The 19,100-nt window shown below is 51.8% G+C and overlaps 1 protein-coding gene and 1 non-coding gene across 2 annotated transcripts; one reads left to right on the forward strand and one right to left on the reverse strand.

The window, feature by feature from the left end:
• Positions 1-4,215: 4,215 nt before the first annotated feature.
• On the forward strand, positions 4,216-4,699 carry LOC149362268 (uncharacterized). The gene is made up of 2 exons (XM_089572964.1): positions 4,216-4,509; positions 4,604-4,699. Exons 1-2 carry the CDS (start codon positions 4,216-4,218, stop codon positions 4,676-4,678), a joined length of 369 nt encoding a protein of 122 aa, XP_089429090.1. The 3' UTR covers positions 4,679-4,699.
• A 7,112-nt stretch (positions 4,700-11,811) lies between these two features.
• Positions 11,812-12,007, reverse strand: LOC149362269 (U2 spliceosomal RNA). Its single transcript, XR_016289301.1, has one exon. It is a non-coding gene; the product is annotated as a U2 spliceosomal RNA (small nuclear RNA).
• Positions 12,008-19,100: the final 7,093 nt, after the last annotated feature.

Here is a 19,100-nt window from a genome sequence, read left to right on the forward strand (position 1 = left end):
AAACAAGAAAGACAATACAAAAACAGCTACATTCTTTCCCCAAGCACGCGCCAGAAGGGAAAACGCGTCTGCATTCCGTACATAAAATGCGTGAGCGAGAAGCTGGATCGCATTCTCGGTAAAGAAGGGGTGCTAACAACGCAATAAAATTCGCTGTGGCTTAGCTTGGTTAAGCCCGGTAATTGTGAAAGCAATATCCGTACCTACGCTATGGTACAGCTGGTAGTGTAGCTAGGTGGTGGTGCTTGTGGTTAGACTTGTGGTGGGGCATCGGTTATACAATCCAATCCAATGCAATCCAAACCAATCCAATCCAATCCCATCCCATCCAATCCAATTCATTCCAATCCAATCCAATTCAATTCAATCTACTCCAATCCAATCCACTCCTATCCAATCCAATCCAATGTAATCTACTCTAATCTAACGTAATCTAATCTAATCTAATCCGATCCAATCCAATCCGCCGCCGCGGTGGCTCAGTGGTTATGGTGCTCGGCTGCTGACCGGAAAGTCGCGGGTTCGATCCCGGCCGCGGCGGTTGAATTTCTTTGTATGAGAAATTCTAGATGACCGTGTACTGTGCGATGTCAGTGCACGTTGAAGAACCCCAGGTGGTCGAAATTTCCGGAGCCCTCCACTACGGCGTCCACTACGGCACGGCAAAGGCGTGAAAGTGCAAGTAGCATTGCTTTCGCAATAATCCGATTACCACCATCAGGCGCCATCTCCCCCGCCCGAAAGACCGTCACCCTAAAGAAAGGGCTCAAGGCGCTGTATACAGAATCCCCTGCTCGGTCTGTCCGGTCTCGTACGTAGGGGAGACGAAGAATTTCGCGGAAAGAATGAGACAGCACAAAGCGGACGTCCGACAACTGAACTGTCAACGCAGCAATCTAGCCGAACACTGCGAGACATGCGACCACCGAATTGACTTCGACGTCGCTACTGTACTGGAAACAGAGTCTACCCGCGCAGGAGCCTTCTACTCGGCTCTTTGCACATTGAACAGACACGGAAGAATCTTTGCGGCCGCTGACACGGACGTCCTCCGCACGAGGGCTTAAAAAATTAGGCAGTGGCTTAGCTCTACGGTTAAGCCTGGATATGCAAGCGAAAAGCTTCAGTTGTGCCTGGTTTGAAGTCAAGGCTATCGCAGTTGGCGCACTATGCACTGGAAGCACCACAATAACGGTGGAGGCCTTTGGCCGTCCTTATACTGCCTGTACGGAGGCGGAGGAGGAGACGCGGCCATGCTGTCTTAGAAGGTTGCTTTGTGGTGTCCATTCCTTTCGGGTATACAGGAAGATATGAGAGACAGGCATTTCCTTTCCTTAAAACCAATTTTCATTTGATTTAATTCTCCTTAAGGCCCTTACGGAGCGGTTCGGGTATTCACCGATATATGAGAGAGACAGGCGCCTTTGCTTAAAACCAATTTTCTTTTAGAGCGCAGCTCTTTGGCGTCCGTTCCTGGGTTTCGCGTCGTCGTCGGCGTCGGCGTCGGCCTCGTAACCAGCTCCGCCCCCAATGTCTCGCTTTTGAATTGGTCGAAATGCTCGTGACGTCACAGTGCGCGAATTTCAAATGGGGCCAATTGTACTTTGGCTAGTAACCATGCAACCAATCAAAGGGATCGTATAGTGATGCTGCAGCTAAGTTGGACTGAGTTTAGTTAATTGCTTAATTAATCAATTAGCCTAATTAATATACAGGAGAATGAAGAGGTTAGAAGAAAAGAAAAGAAAGACGCGCGCCGCAGCGACAACAGCGTCCGCGGAAGGAGACGCTGCTGAAAAAAAAAAAACAGATAAGTACGAAGCCGCGTTTCCTCCACCACCACGCACTTCCCCACTCAGTAAGACGTTGCTCGTTTCATATACGTTGTGTCGAACATCCTAGACAGTTCCAACAATTGACAGGTTAATGACAGAACACGATGGATAGAAATAAATAATATAAATATGAAATAGCCTAATTAACCTTTCTAGTTAGACCGCATAAATCAATAAAACCGAAAACGAAATTGGTCGAGTTGGGGAATCGAACCAGGGTCTCCGGAGTGCGATACGAGCACGCTAGCCACTCCGTAATGCCAGCTGAATGGTTTGGAATGAACAAAGGCGCGTCTAGCTAATACGGCGTCTTCGTTCACTCCCATCTTCCCCCTTTCCCTTACGGCGAGGTGCAGGTGTCCACCCAGATATGCGAGAGAACATTTCCTTTCCTCAAAAAATAAATTTACCGTCCAGCAAGGCGTACAGCCGAATTGGCGATGGCGTTCTGTGGACTCCCTGGCAGCGTTGCAAGACACTGTCGCGTTCCACTCTTACAGGCGAAGCTTAACATGTTAACCACACATCAGTAACACACGCAGACAGCCAATGGACGCGTCATTCGCTGGCAGCAATTGATTCATCATTCACAACCACATTCTTAACGTACGCTCCCTTGCCGCATATGCCAAGGACGTACACCACGATCACATTCTGCGCCATTCCTCTGTACTTTGCTTTGCTGAAACCTGGATGGATCCCGAAGAGCCTCTCGAAATCATAGATTTCCTATACTGCTGTGGTGCTCGCAGAGACCACAACAGAGCGGCGGGAGTCGCTATCTACTTGCGCACAGGTCTCTCTGCAATACAAGTCGAAATGTTTGGCACGTCACATGAAGTTGGCGAACTGTGCGCCGCAAAGTTGCCCAACGGCTTGCTGGTAGTAGCTGCCTACTTCGCCCCTACCACACTCACGAAAGACGTCGTGCACTTCCTGCAACTCGCATTAACCGTCCATCGATCCACACCGATGTTAGTAGTGGGGGACTTTAATGTTGACATAAAGACAAACAGCAATTTCCTAACACTTATGCGGGAGAACATCCCGTTCCTCTCGCTCGTAACGCGTCCCACGGCTGTGACAACCTCGCGAGGCACTTGTATAGATCTCGTCTTTGAGAATCAAGCATTGGTGTACCAATTCGAACATATATCACTCTATTTCTCCGACCACAAAGCTTCCTTCATGACTGTCAAGAACTGTTAGTGCAGTCTTTGTTAAAGGAATACGTGTGAGGATTCCCGCTAGGGGGCCGTGTAGTACAGACGCACCCCACATCGGCTCCGCACAAAGACAGCGGAATTTGCCAATCGCCAGCATCATCAGCCAAAATTTCACCACCCACGGATCTGCGAATGTGAGCGCTGCACGCCATCAATTTTTGGCCCGCCTACGTCATTTTTCGGGCACCCACGGCCCTTTCTTCTCTGTGACCTCTCCGCCTGAGCTAGGCCTCTCTCCGCTGGGAGCTAGGCCTACTCCGAAGGACGCTTCCGCCACCAACGCCATCATGGAGGTGCAGGTGCAGGGAGAGGTTCTAAACCCCAACGACTACGACCCAAGGGATTGGACGCACATTCTTAGTGTGCCTGCCCGCTCCAAGGACGTCCTTTCAACAACCCGACGCCAGGAGGGCGCAGCCTCTGCTACCGGTACCCCCAAGTCTCCATGCCTTGAAAAGTCAGCGCACCTGCAAGCAACGCGCACAGCTGCGCAGCGTTCGCGGCAGCAGCCACGGCTTCCTGCTGCAGATTACAAGATCGTTTTTAGATCACGAGGCGGGCTGCAGCTGGACCTGCTTCCACCCCGACAACTACGAGAGGCCATCCTCCAAGCGGCGTCCCAGCTTAAGGAGCCAGCGCGTACCCGAATCAGGGTACACCCGGTCAACAACACCTGCACCGTAAGCACGCCCCTAAAGGATGACGCGCTCGCTCTGGTTCGGGTGAACACCATCACACACCAAGGCAAGGAATTCGCCGTAGCACCGTACATAGCCCCGCCGGACGGAGCAGTACGGGGAGTCATCTCCAATGCTTATTGGAATGAGACCCCGTCAGAGCTCCTGCAAGACCTGCTCACCGGCAACCCAGACGCCCTCATCGTGGACGCCCGCCGAGTGGGCTCCACGCGTTCCATCTTAACAACTTTCCGGGCTGGAGCTGTCCCACGCGCAGTTCTTTATGGAGGAGCCCTCCACAGATGCACACCGTACCGAGGGCATATAGACGCCTGCACGAACTGCCGCGTCCCAGGTCACCGGGCGGATGTGTGCGTCCATCCAAGGTCTCATAAGTGCCCCCGCTGCGGGCAGTCCCACCCAAAGGAAGATGTGCCCTCATGCACCCCCAGCTGCATTCTCTGCGGCGGCCCTCATATGACCGGCACCGGGAACTGCAAGGGACGGGGCCGCAAACTAGCGTCTCCGAAGAACGCTCTCTATCCTCCGGATACATCGCGGCTTTCCCGCTGCGATCAACCAGGCACAGCCAGCAAACGCAGCTCGACGACTTCCCGGTCGCCTTCTACAAGCCGGCAGAATGGCAGCAAGAACGCCACGCATCTCACCTGGGCAGACCGCGTTTCTGGCAAGGCTACCCGTCATCCCCCACCACCCCAGTCCTCCCAGGCAGATCCGAGAGACCAGGAGCTCAAGGCCTTGCGTGAAGAGGTAAGCCGCCTTTCCTCCCTCCTAAGCACCCCCGCCCCCTCCATGCCCACTAAACCCGCACCCGCTGTCATTAACTCGACCCCATCATCCACAGACACATCGAGCACCCCTCCCGCAAAGAAACAACGCACCACAGACGCCACACCCCCTCCCGTACCCTCAGAAATAGACGCTAAATTAGCAGCACTCGAAGCCAAATTTGACCACAAACTAAAAGAGCTAGACGCACGCCTCGAGGCCAGATTCAATCACCTTGCCGCCACCCTCACCGAAAAACTTGAGCAGCGCATGGACGCTATGCTTACCAAGATGATGGAACTTTTGGAACATAATCTTAACCATCGCTTCACCCAACTTCAAACCCCCTCCACTCCCCCCATCTTTCCTCCGCAAGCACAAACCACCTATCCTGAGCCACACATACCAATTGACACCCGTCTTACTTCCATCCTCAATCCCCCTACCATCCAATATGGCGGGGGGGAACACTAATTATCTACCCATTTTAACTTGGAACTGCCGCGGCTTCCGGGCAAAGCGCGCGCCTCTGCAACTTCTCCTTCCCACCATCACACCCACGCCCCACATACTACTTCTACAGGAGACTGCACACCGGGCAACCCTCCCCTCCTACACATCTACACATTCAGATACCACTAACACACCCAGGGCGTCCACACTTGTCCACCGCAGCCTCACCTACAAAACTCATCACATCACGTCTGAGACGCCCTGCGTGATCACTGAACTTATACATCACACACATTCACTTCCTTCCATATTTATAGCAAACATATACCACCCCCCGTCCCAGCCGATGGCCTCGCTAGAATCACTTCTGCGAGACCTACATCATCTAGCAGGGAAACATCCCCTACTCATCGGCGGGGACTTCAACAGTCAGCATACTGACTGGGGATACACAACCACGACACATCGAGGTCGCAGGCTCTGGCTGCTCCTGCAGAACCTCCAACTCACTGTGCACAACACGTTTCAGACGCCTACGAGGATCGGCAACAGTGTCAGCATGGACACCAGTCCGGACCTGACGCTGAGCCGCTGTATCCGCGGCGTTACCTGGAACAGAACACAACACACACTGGGCAGTGATCATTACATTATACAAATCACTGTCCCGTACAAAGCACCCCGTCACGCAAATACAACACACAAACTCATTAACTGGGATGCCTTTCGCGCTGTACGCACCGCCCTCCCAGACACTCCCATCGCAGACATCGACGAATGGGTGCAGTCACTCAAGCATGACGTTCACCACAACACGCGAGACATTGAAACTACAACCGAAACACCTACCCTTGACACACGCCTAGCCCACCTCTGGGAGGCTTATCACAGCATCCTAGAACGCTGGAAAGGCAACAAACACAACAGAACGCTTAAGAAGCGGCTGGCCGCGCTGCAGACACAAATCCAACAGCACTCTGAGGAGCTCTGCCGATCCAACTGGGGACAGATATGTGACGGCATCGCCGGAAACCTGTCCAGCAAACGCGCATGGCAACTCCTCCGACACCTCATTGACCCCACGCGCACCAAATCAGCAACACAGCACCACGTGACACGCCTCACACATGAACACATTGACGATCCCGACACCCTTCTAGACACACTTCGAACCATGTACACATCTCCAGGCGGCCCCATACCTCTACCGCACTACACAGGACTAGCAAATCCAACACTCGACACCGACATCACGGAGACGGAAGTCAGAGCGGCCCTCCTGACTCTCCGCGCCAACTCCGCACCTGGTGCAGACCAAATCACAAACTCCATGCTCCGTAATCTGGATGACCAATCGATCACCCACATTACGAAATACTTCAACCAGTGCTGGAGGGAGGGTAACCTCCCGCAGTCCTGGCGCCACGCGAAGGTAATATTCATACCTAAACCCAACAAACCACTTACACTTCAAAACCTTCGCCCTATTTCGCTAACCTCATGCCTTGGGAAGCTCCTAGAGCATGTGTTAGCGAGACTCACAAGTCACATGGCGGACAACAATCTTTACCCGCATAGCATGGTAGGGTTTCGCCCCCATCTATCCGCACAGGACGCTATGCTGCAACTCTCACACGACATTTTCGACCCGCTTCTTCCGGGTCGCACCAAGGCAGTCTTAGCTTTGGATCTCTCCAAAGCTTTTGATCGCATTGAACATCAGGCGATCATGACTGCTCTATCCCCCTTGAATGTGGGTGTGCGCACGTATGCCTACATTCAAGCATTCCTCACTGACCGCACAGCTGAGATACACTTCGGCCCTCTGTCTTCCCCCTCCTACACTCTTCAGAGTATCGGCACCCCTCAAGGGTCCGTCCTTTCTCCCTTTCTCTTTAACATTACCCTCATCCCCCTCGCCCGAAAATTGGCCACTATTCCCCACCTGAAGCACACTCTTTATGCCGACGATATCACCCTGTGGACCACTCACGGCAGTGACGGAGACATAGAGAACACCTTACAGGAAGCAGCCACCCTCACCCAAATTTACGCACAGACCATCGGACTGTCTTGCTCCCCAGAGAAGTCCGAACTCTTCCTCATCCGGCCTAAGAACCACCGCTGCCCCCGATCCCCCATTGCCATTGAACTGAATGGTGACCCGGTACCTGAGGTTGGAACCCTCCGTGTATTGGGCCTGCACATCCAGAACGATGGCAAAAACACCACCACCCTCAAGAAACTCAAGCAGGTTGTAGGCGCGATATCGCACCTCATCCGCAGGGTTTCGGGACGTCATAGAGGCATGAAGGAGCGCGACCTATGTCGCCTCATTCATGCCTTTGTCCTCAGCCGTGTGCTGTACACTACCCCATACTTGCACCTATCCAAACATGACATAAACGCTTTGGATGCTTTGATTCGCAAGGCATTCAAGGTAGCACTTCACCTTCCCCTCAACACACCCACAGACAGATTACTAGGCCTGGGCCTCCACAATACGATCGGGGAACTGGTGGAGGCCCACCGACAGGCCCAATACATCAGGCTCACACAAACCTCCACAGGTCGGTATATCCTGGACACCCTCGGAATCAAAATACCGGCCAACGACCCAACCCTCCTCGCCATCCCACGATCCCTTCAAGGAGAGCTCTTCATCAGGCCGCTCCCGAGGAATATGCACCCGTCCCACAATGAGCAGCGCCGCAGAGCCCGTGCGAAGGCACTTCATCGAGCGTACGGCCCCCAGCCGGACGCCGTGTGGGTGGACGCTGCCTGCACGGGTGATGAAGCGACAGCAGCTGTGGTGGACTCCTCTTTATCCGCCCTCCTCACACTACCTCTCCCTCCAGACACGTCCCCAGAGGCTGCAGAGGAAGCCGCCATTGCCCTTGCTATAACCCGCACGGAAGCCCGGTACATTTTAAGCGATTCTAAAAGTGCGATTCTAAATTTTGCTCGAGGCCGAGTCCATGTCCCTGCTTTTCCCATACTGGACTCGCCCGATGCCCCCCCGCCCCGCCAAGTGGAGCTGATATGGGTGCCCGCGCACTCCGGGAATCCCGGAAACGAGGCCGCCAACCTTTTAGCCCGAGGTTCTTTAAACCGGGCTCAGGTGGCCTCTGATCGGGGATTCACGAAGGAGCGCATGCACTCATTCAGTGAGCTGACCCAGGCGCACAGAGCCTTACGCCAGCTCTACCCCCGCCCCACCCCTCCCTAGATAACAAACACGCAACACTCTGGCGCAGACTACAGACACACACACTCCCTTCACCCCTTACCCTAGCCCATTATCATCCCTCCTTCCCCACTCCGGCATGCACTCTATGCCCAGAACCCTTCGCTTCTTCCCTCCACATCCTTTCCCTCTGCCCGGCGGACCCTCCCTCGCGGGACCTAGAGAACCTCAAGACCTGGGAGGACTGGGAGACCCTGCTGCGCTCGGAGGACCCGGCCGTGCAGACCATCGCCACCGGCCGTGCTGCCAGTGTTATGGACCTTCGGAACATAAACACTTGAGTGCAGTGGGGTCGTGCGGGGACCCTGGGGCGTGCCCCGAATTCCTCTGTAAATAAAGTTTTCTCTCTCTCTCTCTACGTGTGAAAAATAAAAAAAAATTCTGTGATAGCGCATACATGTGTTGCTCGATTCCTTTGCCTCAATCTACCGAAAAGGTGAAACAGCTTATTTGCTGCGCTCAAATTTCGCATTAGGAAGTAACGTAATCGTCGGTAATTTTTTTATTTCCCTTTCCTTACGGCGCGGTTCGGGTGTCCACCGAGATATGAGTGTTACCTGGCGCACTGTTTGTCTTTTATTTATTTTTATTTGTGCCGCGTGTGACGTCACTCGGTCTCGCGCATGCGCAGCTGTGGCAAATCTTGGCTCCGACGGCTCACACGAGGCGCGGCTGTGGCGTGGGTGCGAAGCTTTCTGCCTCAAAAGGCTAGGTGCGCCTCGCGGCGGCGCCCGTAGTACCACCATGGTGTATGTAGAATGGTGGCGAAGACTGGGCCCGAAAACGGTTTGGCGCGACTGCAGCAAGGCCACTTTGGGCGGCCGAAACACTTATATAATGAAATTCAAAAGCACAAATAAAAATGCTATAAAATAACAGAAAGAAATAAATATTTTAATGCCACGTTTTATAAAATAGGTAAAATATTTCAGCAAAACATTGCGGCGAATTTTGTAATTTTTTGTAACGCTCTTGTTGCGCCCTCTTTTGATGAGTGTGCGGTGCATTTGCAGCGCGACATTGCAGGCCTCGTTTCGGTACCCGGCCAAAGTGTATCCGAGTACATACGAAGTGATTTCTTATCTCCAGCTGCCTGCTATGGCGCGCTTTGGAGAGCGTGCAAATTAAGCTCGCCGGTCTCGAACAGATCTGCACCCCGCTGCACCACTGCAGCATTTCCTTCGGTGTACGGCCAGCGCAAAACCTTTTCTCGAGGCTTCGCGCTCATCGTTTCAAGCGCTTAGCTCTGCATTTCAAGATGAGGTTGCGGCATGTGAAGAAACCTCGCTCCGTGGCGCATTGTGACAGCGTGCGTTGTACCGTGGGTGTCTTACCAAGTCTACACCGCTTGCCCCTGGACTTTCGCACGTGAGGTCTTGCCGTTGTCGTCTGCTCTAGATATGCTTTTGTCGGGTTTTCCGCGCCTATCGTAGCTGTAACCGTTTCATGCGCACTTGGCTTCGTGTTATCGGGATATTTTAGTAAATTGCAGGGCACGCACTTGCAGTCATATGATGTGCAAAAGACACAAATCATTTGTCTTATTCATAGCTAGTTTCGTGCAGCCGACTGTCACGAACGTGAAATTCATACCCGGCTGTCATGAGCAACCACGTGCCCTCTACTTGCCGCATGGTCAATTTAAAACCAACTGCGCTGTCTAACAGCTCTGAGCATGACATTAATGGGTTTTGCAACACCGTGAAGCCAATTTGAGGATCCCCTCGCAACTGACAGTATCGAAACTCAACCATTTGTATGTGCGCCGCATTGACTGTGCCTTAACTGAATTCGCCCAGCAGTAGTTATTGCCGTTCTACGTATACATGACCGTCAATATAGTTTTAAACTCATTTTGCTGCATCGCTCTCGTCACTCTTTGAGCATAGAAAAGCAGCTAGCCGCGTGATATCAGGCGAGCGTAACCGCACTCTGAGGCGCGGAGGCTTGGCGCGATCATTTTCTGCATAGTTATAACGTACTGCATTTAGGTGAAAGGAATCTTGTCGTATTGACGTTTGGAGTATATGATATTCATTTGGGTGCAGTTGTATAGCGTGGACGCTGCATCATGCCCGGGTGCAAAACGTGGGTGCAGTTCTGCCGCAACCTCAGCCTGGAGAAGAGGCCGTGCCAGCTGAAATCCGCCCCTTCGAACCTTACTGCCAGCTCCCTCCGAAGAAGGATGGAACCAACTCCTCAAAAGGCCAGACAAGAGCATCCAACTGGCACTCATTTCGTGGGCCCAGGAAGTCGCCCCCACCTGGGGGCCACACCAAGCCCACCTGCCCTAAATCCCTCCAATCTATGGCAATAAAGTTGTTTCTCTCTCTCTCTCTCTCTGCGAGACCTAAGGGCTTCTTCCAAGCACTTCGAACTGTTTGTGTATCTGCGGCCAGGATGACTGCGTCTCGATGCTGTGCCTACTCGAGGAAGGAGCGGCTGTATTGAATGTCCTTGCACTTCACTTTAAACTGCACTTCATGTATATTTTAGTTTGATTAGAATAGCATCAAATTACTTCGGTTAGCGAAAAGGAGGTCTCGAGGTTATGCGCAGGCCCTAAGTATGGTGTAATGCTCTACCGTTGAGCAGATTTGTTGATGTTAATACTTGTTTTTAATGTTGTCATGCAGGTGTAAACACAGCTGCTGTATTCTTTCAGTTGAAGAAATGAAATGTGAAGAATAATCCCTGTGTGCTGCATGGTCTATGTGTTGATGCATCTACTTATGCCATTTCACGTTTGCCTCAATGGAAGCTGTCGTAGCATTGTTTTCTATGCTTTTGAATTTCCTACCTGGCAACGTTCGTGGAACTTCAGGGCTTTTTCCTATCCGCACTGTGACCATTGAGATGAATAGCCAGCTTAAAAAAAACTACTGCTTGAGCTGCCTGTGAAGCGCATTTTTTGTTGGTGTGCTTTATCACTGTATTTGTTTGGTTGCTGTAATAAACCATGAATATGAAAACCATACTTGCCGTACACTGTATTGCAAACTGCGAACTTCAGCCTGTGCTTTGTGCGTCATACCTTAATATACTCAAAAGTACTAGCACCAGTATTTCCACCAAGGTTTTCACTACGAATCATGCATGCTTAGCCAGCGTCTGAAAGTGTTGCTGCCTTTCTATGCTGCCTTCTTTGCCAGTCACTTTCTTTGGGTTCTCAATTCCCCATTAACAAGGCCATATCTAGCAGGAACTCGAGCACATTTGACTGGCAAAGGTTGGTGCGCACTGAAAGGCAACCTTCAAGTGATACCGGCTTGAAAATGCGGGTTTTAATAAAACGACCATTTTATAATTCGCGCCAAAAACATACGTATGCGTGACGTCATTCAACGTCACTCATACGTAGTTTGCCCCCAAAATAGGGGCGCTGAGGTACCCCCATGAGCCGCCATTTTTTGGACCAATGGGCGTCTATGGAGCCTTCATCTATCGAGCCTTCGGTACCATGGTATATCTACCTTGGTACCACTACGAAGAAGGCACCGCGACAGTCCCGAAACGTCGTGTTTTTGTCCAACAGTTATTGTAAACGCTCTGCTTTTGGATTTGAGGAAGCCTCACCCTTATAGGGTGAGTGGGCTAATCCCGGCGGCAGTGCTATACCGGGCCAACCCGTGGCGGAGGTGAGGCGAGCCTCGAGCACTCCGCCAAATTACAAAAATACTTTTAATATCATAGGGTCCGAATAGGACCGTATCAGATATTAAGCTGATAAGAACAGATACTACAAAATTGATCTTAGCCAATAATAGGCCGAGAAGCGATAATCCCTAAAAGGCCACCACAGGTCGGAGCACCCTAGGCTGACCTGCCAACTAGCCCATGCTACTCCGTAAGCCGCCAGCGACGAAGCTCTCGAGTTTCGGCACCTATTTTGATGCGCTCACTACGCCGGCGCCCTGTGACTGTTGGGGCGCTTGTCTTTTAGTAAAATAAAGTCATCAAATTTCTAATCTGCTCCCAATTCTCATTTCGATTGCTCAGAAACCAAGGTATAGTGCTTAGAATATGCCAAGGAGGACGGCTTTTGTGTTCACCCTGGCGGTGTCGTCGCGAAGCCCGACGGCGTGTGTCCAACGAATTCAGCGAAGCCAAGCCAAGTCGCCAGCGAATAAAAGTCACCGGCAAAATGAACAAAAAAATTGGCGGGGGCTCAGCTTTGGTTAAGCCTGGTAGGTTGTTGTTGTTGTGACTGAGAGAAGGATGAAGAGGAAGTTGCACGGGCCTGCTACTGGCTTGAGCCAAGCCACCACCGCTGCCACGTGCAGATAGAGGAGAGTTAAAAGATCAGAGGAAAGAGAAAAGAGGAAAAGGAAAGAAAAGACGCGCGTCGCAGCAACAACTGCGTCCGCCGGAGCGGCCGCTGCTCAAAAAGAAGCGGCCGAAGCCGCACTCGCCGAAGCGAGAACAGATACTCCTCAGCCTGGTAGGTTGCGAAAGCAGGTGTTTTATACTGCATGTGCAGCGCCTCTAGTGTAATAGCGCGGCGCGCTGTGGCCAGCGGCCGCCGTTACCCGACGAGCCGAGTTGGTAGCCCATCTCTCGCTTCTGGTATGACGTCACGGTAAACGACACTAGCCCCTGTACGCGATTTCTTTCCTGTAATTTATTTTAAGTCGAAAGCCTTCAATGGCTCATGCTCGCGGTGTCCGTCCTTGCGCTGGAATCGTGCCAACTGTGGCCTCTCCATCGCGCAGGGCACAGCGGGGGCCGCCACCACTACCCGGACTAATTCGCCTGCAGAAGCGGAAGGAGCCGCCATCGCACTTGCTCTGGCCCACTCCACCATTGAAAAAAACGTAACCGAAATTTGCACAGATTCCCAGGCCGCGTACCGCCACTACCTAAAGTGCGTGGCGACGCCGGCAACACATCGTATTCTTGCCAGAATCACCTCTCTCGACCGAACGGTTACTCTGTTGTGGGTCCCTGGGCATGCCTCGATCCCCGGTAATGAGCGCGTTCATGCGCTGGCCCGAGAACTCTCCTCCCGGACCCCGGATGATCAGGCACCCAACGCTGCGAAAGAGGCTACATCGGGCCTGTATACATATCATAAAATAACAACATTCTACAAGCTCAGCCGCATGACACTGCCACCACCCAACACCACCTAGAAGACTTCTTCTAGGTGGTGTTGCACCACCCCACAGTACCTTGTCGCCCTCATCCAGCGCCACATGGCGACAATTACAGACAGGCTGTTTTATTTCCCCCCACCGTCTCTCATGCTTTCACCCCACCTTTCCTCCTGATTGTACCACCTGTGGCGTGCCCAGATCCACACTTTTCCACTACCTTTGAGAATGTCCTTCCCCAAAGGCAGTACCCCCCCATCCCCAATCCCACTCATTCTTCCTGGGAGGCTGCTTTACGGACCGCTCAGCCCGCCGGCCAGAAATGGCTGGTGAATCGGGCATTACGTGAAGGAAGGAAGGGAAAACTTTATTTACACTAATGGCTTTTCCTGCGGTTTGGCGGCATCTTCAGAGACGTCTTCGTTTTACCCCCAGGAGCCTTCTCTGTCGAAGTCGTCCGCCTCTAATCAGTGGCCGGTTGCCCTCAGTCCAGGGCTCCACTGGCCACTGCCGCCCGTTGAGCTCGCTGTACCAGACCTTGTTGGTCTTCGCAGCGGTCGCTGGACAGCAGAGTCTCCCACTGCTCCGCACTCGGGTTTTGTATTTTGGGGACCACGTCTATGTTTTGGCAGGCCCATGTGATGTGGTATAGTGTAGGTTTTTCGTCGCGCTTTACGTCGCGCAGGCCCATGTGATGTGGTATAGTGTAGGTTTTTCGTTGCTCTTTACGTGAAGCGCAAGCCCGTGGACTCCTGGACCAGTAGAGGACCACCCTGGAAGATTTTTTTTTTGGTGTAATAAATTTGTTTCCATCCATCCATCCATCCATCGCGCAGGGGCGCAACCTCCTGCATAATTTCCTTTCCTCTAATTCATTTTCTTCACTACGGGCCCTCTTTGTGTTCCTTCTTTCACTCCCACTTACTCCCTTCCTCTCAACGGTTGACGGGTGTCCACCGAGAGATGTGAGAGAGTTACTACGTAATTTCCTTTCCTTAAATCGAACTTTCATTTACTTCACTACGGCTCCTCTTCGTCTTTCTTATTTCACTCCCACTGCCTCCCTTCTTGTACGGCGCGGTTCAGGTGTCCACCGCGAAGGTTGCTACGTCAGAGGTTATTGTAAAGGTCAAACGTGGCTACCGGCCGCCGCTACGCGAAAGGCCGTTAGTGAGCGTAGTATTGCCTCCGCAATAAAAAGGAGCACCACAAATTGAAGCTCCACTGCCTTACCCTGATTACCCCAATCAAGTTCGATCTAGAGCTTCAAGGCTAAAACAGCTTCAATGTCCTACTAGGTTGCTGGCTGAAACATGACAAAATTACTCTCGCAAGCTTGCGAGAGCAATAGATCACAATATCTACCCGCTCATAGTTTAATAATTCATCTGTTTGCAACACACCTGTGCCTTAAAGACCAAGGAAAAGGGCAAAAACTGGGTGCTCTTTATTGAGTTTCTTGCGTTGATTTAAAATGCTAACAGTTACTATTTGTTTGACAACAATCATATTCCTAATATCGCTTCTATTCTATTTGGCTACAAATTTGGCGCTAAGGTTGAATGACATGGTTACTTTTCGCTTCTTTCAGCTCAAGTTTTGACTCCTTTTAAAATGTTCCCAACGGCAACCCTGCCTTTGATCTTATACCGGACACCTCCACTACGGCACCTCTTTCTCTCTTCTTTCACTCCCACCTTCCCCCCTTCCCTTACGGTGGGGTTCAGGTGTCCGCCGAGATATGCGAGACAGATACTGCGCCATTTCCTTTCCTCAAAAATTAAGTTTGCCTTTTATCTAGCTTCGAGGCTGTCGCTGCGTCCCGCACCATGATTCCACGTTACGAGTCGTTTCTTCATCTTGAGCTATAAATGCTTCGTGATTGGATTGGTGGTGGTGGTGGTGAAAACATTTATTACGAATGAGCAGGAGGTATGTTTGGATCAGCCCGTAAGGGACCGATCCTTACAAACACTAGGTGGAGGTCTCTAGTATGGGACCCCAGTGGCGGTTGCCGCCGCCCGGGCGCGCCCGACTAAGGCTTGTTGGGCCTGTAAGTCGTGGCAGCCGAGCAGGGTTGCCTCCCAGTCCTCCCGGGTTGGGTTGGGGATGGGGGGTATAGCGGGGTTGGAGGGGCAGGCCCACACCATGTGATAAGTGTCAGAAGACACTGCACTACAGTGTGGGCAGCTGCCGCTAAAGGAGGGGTCAAAATGTTTTAGCGCTGCCGGGCACAGCAATGTATTGGTGAGAAGGCGGAGAAAGAGCCGCTCATCCGCCTTCTTCAGGCCTTTACATGGGCTAGGGTAAAGGCGATGAAAATTTTGATAATATGTTGTAATATCTTTGAATGTATAGACCGGATTAAAATCGGGTTCCTGATCGGACGGGGAGGAGAAAACAGCCCGGTGAGAGAGCGCGCGGGCGGCTGCGTCTGCTGCCTCGTTTCCTGCCAACCCTTGATGAGCAGGGGCCCATATGAGGTAACGGTGTGCGGGGTCCCTATCCCGTATGCAATTTTGGTATATTCGATAAGCTAGGAAGGGAGTGCAGCCTTGTTCGACGTTCCGACAGGCCCCTCGCGAGTCGTTGATTATGTATTTTGAATTGGAATGTCAGGCCGCGAGAGCAATCGCGACCTCTTCTGCTTGTGTTGCACTACGGGCTCTGAAAGTTAGGCCGTTAACTGTGTTGCTGTTGTGAACTACCGCGGCCGTGTACCATCCCCCGTGGTGAGGGCCAGAGGCGTCCACGTAGTATACACCTGTTTTGTTGCCATAATATCGGGCTAGCGCTTCCGCTCGTGCCAGGCGCCGACCATTATGGTCTTCATGTGACATGTTTGCTGGAAGAGGTCGCACGTGGAGGGCACGTCTCCACAGTTCCGGGATGCGAAACTTGTCTACCATTGGAGGGGTGTGTTGGATATGGAGTCGAGCAAGAAGGCGGCGACACGACTCCGCTAGCGACAAGCGCGTGTACTGGTTTGTAAGGTGAGCCTCCCGGAGCTCCCGGAAAGTATTCACCACCCCAAGAGCCATAAGCCGGCAGTTTGAAGTAGTGATGGGGAGGTCAAGGGCACGTTTAACAATTTTGCGAAGGATGACCTCAAGGGCGTCCTCCTCTTGTTTCCGTAGGTGGAGATAAGGAGTCGAATAGAGAATTCGACTAGTTACGAAGGCGTTTGCCAGCCGCAAGGCATCCTTACTTCGTAACCCTCCGCGTTTGTTGGAAACCCGGCGGACCATGCGGCCCACCTGGTCCCCCACCTTACGGAGTTTGGCCAATGTAGTGTCTGGCCGCCTGTGTTTGTGGATGTAGAGTCCGAGTACCCGTATCTCATCACTTTCGCGTATGGGAGCACTCTCAAGAGAGAGATATATATTTTAGTTGTGCACTTCTTTGAGGGGCGGAGGTGCACAAATTCCGATTTTTTAGGGGAACATTGAAGACCGCAGCGGCGGGCGTAGCGGTCTACTATCGTCGCCGCTGTTTGCAGGCTGGTTACAATGTCTCCTGTGCTGCCCTGCGTGGCCCACAGAGTGATGACATCGGCGTACAGGGCGTGCTGCACGCCGGCGACACCACTCAGCTGGGCCGGCAGGTGCATCATGGCCAGACTGAAGAGCAGCGGGGAAAGTACCGCGCCTTGAGGGGTTCCCCGCCTGCCGAGTAGGTAAGGAGCATGGTCTCTATCTTGAATTCGAATGTAGGATTGACGATCCATTAAAAATTGGCTTATGTATTGGAATGTGTTGAGGCCACAGTCGGTGTGACTTAGATTAGTATGATCTCATGTGTTACATTGTCAAATACTCCTTTAAGATCCAAGGCGAGTACTACCCGGTCATTATGGGGGCATTCGAGGGGGTCAAGGACTTCCCGATTGAGTTGCAGGAGGACATCCTGTGCTGATCTGTGTGGGCGGAATCCGAACATGGTGCTCGCAAAGACTTCTTTGTTTTCAAGATATGTAGATAACCGATCCCGCACCATCGTCTCCATTAGTTTGCCCACACATGAGGTGAGAGAGATGGGGCGGAGGTTATCTGTGTCAATTGGTTTGCCAGCTTTAGGAATAAAAGTGACCAAAGCCGTTTTCCACTCGATTGGCAGGGGGGTGTCCCCGCTCCAAATCGCATTGACGTATACCAGGAGGGACTGGTATGCCAAGTTGGGTAGGTTCGTCAAAAGCTTGACGGTGACCTTATCCCGTCCTGGCGCAGTGCCCCGTTTCATTTTGGCGAGAGCCGCCCGCAGATAATGGAGCTGGAAAGGTTGATCCAGCTCCGTGTTCTCTCTGCCTGCATAAGAGTACGCAGATCCACGGGGGTCTTGGGCTGTACACAGATACTGGTCCCGAAGTTTCTGTGCCAGTTGAGTCGTGTTGCCATTAAAGCGTGCAGGGCTCGGTGCAAATGTTTTTGTGTTTCGGTTCGTGTTTGGGTTGGGTCGATTAGGGCTCGAAAGAGACGCCACGTGTTTCGGCTGGACATTTGTCGCCCGGCCGTGTTGCATCTATCTACCCAGTTGGAGTCGGCAAGTTGGGCCGCGTACTCTGCCGCTTTCTGGGTAAGCTCGGCAAGTCGAGCTTTAAGCTTTCTATTGTGTTTCCGGCGTCGCCAACGGCGGACGAGGCTGCGACGGGCTTCCCAGAGGTGTAGAAGGTGGTTATCCACGTCCGTGACCGCCTCTGAGAGCTGGATGTGTGTTTCATACGAGGAAAGGTGTGCCAGCAGCTGTTGGGACCATGCTGTGTAGCCTTGCGCGGGAATGGGTGTATTATCAAGTGAGTTAAAATTTTGCCTGAATTTCGTCCAATCTGGGATATGGGCTTGTGTTCTGGGACGCTTGAGGGGGCGTGTGCGTAGTGTAGTGTTAATGATGCAGTGTTCGCTACTGAGGGTCTCCTCGGTGTTGAGCCAGTCTGCGTGTCGTATGTTGCGAGTGAAGGTTAAGTCCGGACACGTATCCCGTGTCACGGAATTTCCTAGCCGGGTTGGGTTGAAAACCTAGACTAAACAATATGCTTCGATTTTTCTTGAGTTTTCGTATGCACGAAAGTATATCAGTTGGCGTTTGTCGGTCTGGTATCTTTTTACAGCACTCGCACCGGGCGCATTCCGGCGTGTGTGAAAGCTAAGGTGCCGCCGTACTTCTTTTTCGACGTTCGCCGTTGCCGCGGACAGAAGACTCATATTGAGCACACGTCTTTGCAACTTCTCCCAGTGCTGGAGGTTTAAAATTGTATGATAAGCACCAAGAATAATATTCACTTTGTTGCGCCATCCATGGTCCTTTGAAACTCACGTGAGATTTAGTAGTGTAGTTTTGTTGGTTTACCGAATGAACGGCCCAAATCGATTGCTAAGAAAGCACCAATAGGTCGAGCCAACCCGGTGGTTGTATACAGAGTAAAGCCCCAAAACTTTCCCGTCCAACGTTTATAATGCGTTAGAGATTCCGGCATTAGGTGCGAAAGGCTCAAAGGAACAGTTGAACTAAAGCCCTTCTTCAGCAAAAAAGAAAAAATACAAACACTCGCGAAACATTGCGAGTAATATAGACTTTTAACTTTCAATTTGATAAGCTTTTTTCTGGCATTCAGTCTAAGAGCAAATATTTCAATAAAAGTTTTAAATAGTAAAAAGCCTAGCAAGCTTAATTATAGCAGCGATATCTTTTTACCTTAATATTGAATCTCAATCTATTCTCACTTCTAGTAGGGTGGGTGAGTCGCTGAAACGTGAAAATCTGAGACACTGTCAAGAGTGAATGAA

Source organism: Amblyomma mixtum, chromosome 2, assembly GCF_055824585.1.
Source record: "Amblyomma mixtum isolate Tamu chromosome 2, ASM5582458v1, whole genome shotgun sequence".
In the NCBI taxonomy this organism is placed as follows: domain Eukaryota; kingdom Metazoa; phylum Arthropoda; class Arachnida; order Ixodida; family Ixodidae; genus Amblyomma; species Amblyomma mixtum.